The sequence below is a fragment of the Fulmarus glacialis genome, unplaced genomic scaffold, assembly GCF_000690835.1.
Source record: "Fulmarus glacialis isolate BGI_N327 unplaced genomic scaffold, ASM69083v1 scaffold13014, whole genome shotgun sequence".
NCBI lineage: Eukaryota > Metazoa > Chordata > Aves > Procellariiformes > Procellariidae > Fulmarus > Fulmarus glacialis.
In genome coordinates, this window is record NW_009206167.1 from 27,912 (window position 1) to 36,048 (window position 8,137).

At 35.6% G+C, this 8,137-nt stretch overlaps 1 protein-coding gene across 1 annotated transcript in view; it reads left to right on the plus strand.

Annotated features, from left to right (window-relative positions):
- LOC104075223 (cadherin-8) overlaps positions 1-7,894 on the plus strand; it is a 32,486-nt gene extending 24,592 nt beyond the window's left edge. Inside the window, exons 3-4 of the mRNA XM_009575652.1 lie at positions 4,437-4,688; positions 5,835-7,894. Coding sequence (XP_009573947.1) covers positions 4,437-4,688; positions 5,835-6,328 — 746 coding nt within the window. The 3' untranslated portion in view covers positions 6,329-7,894. The remainder of the gene's footprint in view (positions 1-4,436; positions 4,689-5,834) is intronic.
- Positions 7,895-8,137: the final 243 nt, after the last annotated feature.

Consider the following 8,137-nt stretch of genomic DNA (forward strand, 5'->3'; position numbering starts at 1 on the left):
CCTCAGAGCTTTATTAACAGAGAGGGGTTCTTTTTTTCTGCATGTAATTTTCCTTGTTTTGCTAAAAGTAGCATGAATAAATAAATAACCTGAACAGCGCTATAATGAAGGATCAGTGGGTTAATTGGAAAGATGAGTGGAAAGTGATTGTCCCCTCTCCTGCTGAGCACCTGCTGCCAAGTTAATTCATGCAGCAGTGCTGGAGGTTGTGCCTGGAGGAGATCCCTGCTGTTTTGTCAGCTATGGGTAAGGGCAATGTCCACAGAGAGGAGAAAGCGAATCAGATAAATTGAGTTTATTGCTAATCAGCTGCTAGGATTTATTTTCAAGTTCTAGGAACCAACTAAAACATCGATTACAGAGTCATTGTTCTTCACTCAAGAGTCACATCTCCAGCAACACCAAGGTATATTTATTTTAGGACATAGCAAAGAAGGGGAAGGAATTTGTTGCTAAACAAAATTCCCAAGGCAATATTGAGTACTTGCCATCCATTGGCAAAACAATTCGGTCATTTCATTTTGCTTTTCCTATTGACTACTTCTGATTGCCAGTTTCTTTCCAGGCACAACAAATTCAACTTTAGTCTAACACAGCAGTTTTTAACAAACAAACAAAAAAAACCAAACCAAAAAAACCCCAAACCTCTGTAAAAAAAGAAAGGTTATTCTCTTCTCTCCTTGTCTTGCATCTTTTCTTACATAGTACTAACTATTCAGCCATTACAACTTCTTTTACACTTAAATAGTTCATTTAAATGTCCCAAATATCTTGTGTATCTTCTACTTTATCTCATTTCTTTTGAACTTGAATTGATAACCATTACTGGTACCAGATAGTTTCTTACACTCAGCATAGCTTCACTGATCAGCAGAAATGGGCACTTTATTTTCTTCATCCCTCCTCCTTCCTCTTGTTTTTTCTGCCCTCTTCTATTTGTCTCTTTATAGTACTCTTCCTTTTTTACTTTGTTTTACTCTCTGATTCTGGCTTATTAGAATTTCCTGAACCAGGCAGAGCAGCAGTGAGTGTGTCAGAAAGATGGAAGGGATCTGAAGCTGTCACCAACAAGAGCAGCTTATTTTTTTCATTTCTTCCTAAAGCAGGTCCCTTACCTCTTTTGCATATCTGTAAAGGGCAGGGATGCTAGGGCTCAGCATATCAATCCTTTCCTCCAGCTTGGACAGAGAAGGACTGTACCAGGCTTATAGGAAGAAACAGGCTGTATCAGTACAGATTTCTACAGCATAAGAAGTCACTGTGTAATGTAACTGTAAAAGTCTCTGGAGTTCTGAACAAATGACCACAGATGTGACACTTCTGAGTGGGACGTGTCTCAAAGACAGAAAGAGCTGGAAATTGAGCCCCACACCATTTTTTCTCCTTTGAAAGGTTAAAGCAAAAGGGTTAAGCATGCAACTTATGCTAAGATATTTTTAATTTTGCAGGAGAAAGTCAAATGAAGAGATAAATTTATTTTTCAGTATTTGAAAATGGGGGGCTGCAGAGGCAGAAAAAAATGCTATCAGATAAAAAAATGTACCTACATGCACCTACAATAGGTGTGGTAGTCACTCTTACTTTGGTAAAGCTATATACACCAATATTCAGGAAAACTTAGCTACAGTATTATTTTACTAACATAACATTTCCCTTTGTTGCTTGCAGTTCAGCTAGAGAGCAAGTATGACACTGGAAGTGGTTTAACTTGCACACGTGTGTGTTTAAATCCCTGACACATTCAACCAAGAATGCAGTTTTTGCTTAATCCTAAATGTGTGCTAATTGTTGACTTAAAACATACTTGACTTTTCCACTGCATCATAGTGGCATATATAACACTGGGTATCATCAAGGAGTTTGGTCCTATTTGAGTTGTCAGAATTCTTAGGAGCTTACACCTGAAATTTATCTTCAGTAAACATATATGCTTCCTTTAATTTTAAAAAGGGCACAAGGAAGGACTAGACTATTTATTTAGCTCCAGGGTGCCATCAGTTTTGATGTGACTGTTTCCAACTTGAATAGATAAAAACTCAGGATTCCTGGAAAGAAAAATCGTTAGGAATCCTTTTTGTTCTGCAAAGGTATTATGAAATGACCATATTTATACTGCTTTATAAAGTAGTTAATTTTTAGGTTGATCTTCATGTGTTGCATACTCTAAATGCTATGAAAAGTGCTGAAATGATTACATAATCTGCTGCAATATAAATTACAGTAAGAACCTCTCTAGGCTGCATGAGTGTGATTGGTAGGTGATTCTACCATGGAAGGAATACAGTAAGACTGCAAAATCAAAGACCCTGAACTTCAGAAGGAGCCTACTTGAAGTTCAGTTTCTTAGTCACTGAATGGGAAAACAAGCCTTCTTTGTTCTCTTGTATGAGACAATTAACCCATGTGCTTAAATATAAAATAAGCTTTCTTCATCTTTTGTTTTATTGCAGTAATGTATCTACTGATTGATAGCTTGATATAGGTTCAGGACATGATAAAGTTTAGTAATGTTTCATTCTGTAGTCATTGTATTCTGTAACTACCTTTATTCCTTATTAACATGCCTCCTTACTAAGAAGGACTTCAAGAATAAAATACAGCATTTTAAATTTTTTTTTTGGATGTGAAAAATATCTTTACAGTATTTGCTTCGTGAATGTTTTCCCCTTCTTCCTTATCTGCATCTTTCTCTGGTTTTTGTACTTCAGACTGCCAGCTATTTTGAGCATACATGTATCTTTTATGTTGGGGCAGTGATACATGCTGCACAAATACCATGAGCTGTCAGAAATGTTCCTGGTGATCACAGTTAGTGCAAATTAAACATTTCTAAACTATTTCATGTTTTCAAGTGAGTACCTGACCAGTACCAAGATCAAAGTAGATACAAAGCTTTCTTACAGTCACTATATGTCTATGCATACACATGTTGTCATGCACTCCAGGTACCTTTTTGGTTTAAACTCAAGAATCAGGTCTTTGTTGTATCTGTCATATGAACACTGCCTGTCTTCCAAGTCTTCTCTTCCTTATGTCTGTCGCACAACTCTCAGTAATTGCTTTCCTTCCATGAAATGGCATTTAGTGATTGCATGTGCCCATTTTATAGCATAAAATATCAGGAGGCTTACTTTTGTTCATGATACTTCAGGAAGATTAACTTTGGTAGCACAGGGGAAGAGAGGTTAATGAAAGGAGTCACAATCTCCTTCTCCCAAATATGATGTGCAGCTTTATTTTTAAATTGTCATTGGATTCCTCAGTAACATACACCCATATTCCTATTCTGTGTGCGTCGGAATCTTTTTATTAATTTGTGGTGTTATTTTTGATGAAAGAACACAAAACACAAACTAGTACAAGTCAACATGCACTCTGTTAGTATATAACTCATAATACTGATTTTTTTTTTTTTATTCCACAGAATAAAGCAGTTAAAAGATAAAGTGAATATTTAAGTATGTAAATAAATCAAAGTGTTTTGCATATTTGATGTGCTCACTAATCATGGTTTATACCTGAGCATTCTAGTACATACAAGATCATTGATATTTGATACTAGTATGTTGTTAAATGGCTAGAATCTATAATTCTTACAACTATACACAATAGAATCTATATGATTACCTTAAGTAAAATCAACTTGTAATCATTTTTATGGTGAAATGAGAACTGAGTGACTATGAGAGGTTTAACTGTTTAATTTTATGTCTGGTAGGATGCCATGTAGTCAGATGCCTCTGTATGTTTCTAAAATTAAGTATCTGCGTATATGTGCAGAGGTAAGAATGTCCTTGACTCATTTCCTCTGGCTGCCTTCGTAGGAGACACATTCTGTTTTGGTTTGTTCTATTTTCATCATTGAGGCCCAATAAATGTTTAGATCGCCAAAAATTAGGCCTACAACTTTTAATACATTCAGCTTTTCCTTTGTTTGTCTTTATATTGCTCATTAATAAAAAAGAATAATCTTTTATAGCAGGGCAAAATATTGTGCAATTTGTGCTTATAATGGATGCTTATAATTTTGTTTTAATTGATGAATGTGCTTTATTAAGTTTGGGTTACTTTAACATTTCATTTCTCTCTTTGTTGTTGGATTGACTGGTTGAATTTTTATGACTGTGTGACTTGAAAAACAGCGATGAATCATGATGGGAAGACATCTATAGGGATGTATGCAGAGAAGAAAGTGAGGGCTTGCCATTGTGATCATACCACATGACACAAGAAAATGTGTATGTTGCACTCATTCATTTGGGGCATGGGCAGCCAGACAGAAAGGGGAAGGATTTGTGTGTCACATGCGGCTGGTATAATGAGTACAATAAAGTGCATATGTCTTTGTATAGAGGTTTTCTGAACACATTAAGAAAAAGCTGTGATTTTAGCAGTTATTCTATGTGGTGAAACAATGCAAATTTTCCCTTTTTTAGATAATACTCTCAGCATATTGGCAAAGCACAGTGGATTCAGCCGGCAGAAGCAAGAAGTGTATCTACTGCCAATCATCATAAGCGATAGTGGGAATCCTCCCATGAGCAGCACTAGCACTCTCACTATTCGAGTCTGTGGTTGCAGCAGTGATGGTATTGTCCAGTCCTGTAATGTTGAAGCATATGTACTTCCCATTGGACTCAGTATGGGAGCCCTAATTGCAATATTAGCATGCATCATTTTGCTACTAGGTATGTATTCATTTCACAGCCTGGTGTTGAAAATTTTCCTGATTCCTGGGTGGCTGTAAGTAAGCAAAGAAGTCACATAGAAGGACATACAATCTAATGCAATGTGATGTGCAGCAGTACTGAGAGACCTGTCAGGACTGCATCCCTACTGTACTAAGAACTGAACAAAAGCATATAAAGCAATGTCCCAGTCTGAAGTAGTCTTACACACAAGTTACATAATAAACAGGTATGGAATATGAAACTGAAAATCAAATCATGTATGTTATGTAGCAAGATGGACACAGTATATACTGCACATGATGGAAGATGGATTTGTTGTATCTTCTAAGACGTATGAGTTTATCCTGGATTGTAATGGCATAAGAGACATTACAGTTTTACAAGATAAGAAGCACTGTATATTTTAGTAAAACATACAAAATTTGTATACGACATCAAGCAAGTAAGGGAGATAACAATGAAGGAAGAAGCCTATTTCTGCTCTTTGCAGCTTCAATTTGTAACTGGGATTTACATCAGTAACTGAGATTTCAGCACTAAGCTGCAAAAACAACAGTGTAACCAATTTAGAGCTTTTTATGCATCTGTCCGTGATCCTGAAACTGATGTATCTAAGTTCTTTCTTTCTCCCTTACTGTCTCATTCTCTTTTCAGTTATATAGTGTGAGTCTGTTGCAACACATAAAAAAAAGACACCAATTTCCTTCTATCATCAGGGCTACGTTTTCAGAAAAACACCCTCTAATTTTGGAAAAATCCATCCATAATGTAGATCATTTATAGACTATGTTCAGTGAATGATGATAGCTTGACTTCATCTAGGTTTGTAACTTTTCCAAAGGGAAAAGTTGTCTAAATTCAAGGATCAAAATTGGAAGTATGCGAAATCTTACTGCTTATATAAAATTGAGCTTCAGATGTAAATATGAGCTGATAATAGAAAACCAGAGGACTAACCAGACCTTCTGATCAAATTTCATCACTTGAATGGGGTTGAAGTTATAGGTCTTTCAGCTTTTCACTACCCTTACTACGCTTATTTTCACAAAAAGCAACCTATCACCTTCCACAACTGCGCTTAACATATGTAGTGCTTTGATTGGAGATTTTTTACCTAATCAGCCTGTGATGCTTTCTTTCCAGTCATTGTGGTGCTGTTTGTAACACTAAGAAGACATAAGAATGAGCCTCTAATCATCAAAGATGATGAAGATGTGAGGGAAAATATTATTCGCTATGATGATGAAGGAGGTGGAGAAGAAGATACAGAAGCTTTTGACATTGCAACTTTGCAAAATCCAGATGGAATTAACGGATTTTTGCCTCGTAAGGATATTAAGCCTGATCTTCAATTTATGCCCAGACAGGGTCTTGCACCTGTTCCTAATGGTGTTGATGTTGATGAATTTATTAATGTAAGGCTTCATGAAGCCGATAATGATCCTACGGCTCCACCATATGACTCTATCCAGATTTATGGCTATGAAGGAAGAGGGTCAGCAGCTGGTTCCCTTAGCTCATTGGAGTCCTCTACATCAGACTCAGATCAGAATTTTGACTACCTCAGTGAATGGGGTCCTCGCTTTAAAAGACTTGGAGAACTTTACTCAGTTGGAGAAAGTGACAAAGAAACTTGACAGTGGATTACAAACTTTTTCACTGTTGACTTAATAATCATGTAATATTCTAGGGCCACTGCTGTTAGTTAAAACTAATGTGGCTTTTTGTTTTAGAGGCAAGTTTAGCGCCAGTCATCTATAAAATCTACAACTACATTGTAATGTTGAACCAAAAAAAAAAAGTATATGTTAGGAGGTTAAGTCTTGTGGAGTGTGAAGTAAAGTATGTGGAGTGTCTAGAAGTCTTTGGATATTTGATATTCACTTGACCACTCTGAAGATGGAGATTTGGATCTTTTATTATCTTCAGTGAATTGAAAAGAACAAAAAGAAATTGGTGCTTTCTTAGAAAATGGACTTGCAGGGATTTTGCTGTTGAACAGTAGCTCCTGCCAGTATGTGTAAAGCTAATGGTTTGTTTCTGCATTGCCAACAAAGATCCCGCCACAGAAATGTTAAAAGCAATATCTTGGTCTTCTTAGCAATGCTGAACAGAAATAGCATTGTAAATTCCTACTGGCTTCTACTGTGCAGTGACCATACATTGTACATACAGTAATTGTTGGCCATGTAACCACAGACTGAGTATCATCTTTAAATATTGTGTCAAGCCTTAAAATATTCACATGTTCTTAATCCATTCCAGTGATGGGTAATAAATCCTACTAACGTGCAGAGATTCAGAGGCAGGGCTACAAAACCTTGCTTTACAAAAGGATCTTTTTCTAGAAGAAGGATCAACCCTGTGCTTCGTCTTCTGAAAGGAAAGAAAAAACTGTGAAAGGGGATGGACTTACATATATGAAAGAATTGCTGATTTTATTGCTAAAGATCGAATTTATTTGTTTAATCTTTGAAATAAATATTTTATTGATGTCCACTACTGCTTCTATTTATTAAGACTGATAATCTATAGAGTAAGATTATGAAGAAAACTAAATTATATCAGTTAGTTTTTTTTTCTATATATAATGAATGTTTAATACATGTACATTTTGAAAAGAAAAATGACAAATTGTTGCAGGTCAAAGCAGTAACCTATCCATTTGCAGTAGCTGAATTTTAAGAGAATGCTGGCAGGAATAAACTTTCCCAGAGAAAACTTTTGACAGTTTTATATCTTCTTCATAAATCTAGTACCTGGTGTTTTTAATACAAGCACAAACAGCTGGAAGTAAACTGGTTCATGTGAATATTTAAACTATAGACTTTTAGAAATCCACACATAGTACAGTAAAAAACATGCTTATAGTTCTCCACTGTATTAGAGCAGGAACCAGTGTGTACATAATTTTACTGCTTATGTTATTAGCATTTCTTTTCTATAATATTCATAGTGATGCACCAGGGCTCTTGCACACAGAGAAAGAACAACACTAGAAGCTGCAAGCATACTCAATTTGTAATGCAAACTTGCCATTTAGAAGTAGCAATTGTATAATAAAACTACGTATTACATGCAAATCATTTTAATTTTCTACTTTGTTTTGAAGCTATATTATTGTTTGTTTATTTACTCCATGTATTGTATTCAGAGAAACTCCTGTATTGTTTCCTACTTTGTGAAATATATTTTTATAAATACGTTTCTTGTTATTGCTTTTCTTTCAGTTTTACCTGTACACTGCAGAAAGGAATCTGCCTGAATAACTTCATAGTTTGTTGAGGAATGTAGTTCCTTCAAAATCATTTATTTATTAGTTGAATACAGTCAAAATAAAAAAGGATAATATTTGAAGAAATTTTTGACAGTGTTTGCAGAATTAGATATGCAGCAGCCTGTGGCCACAGGAGTTATGTGTGTCTAATTCACTGCGCCATGCTGAA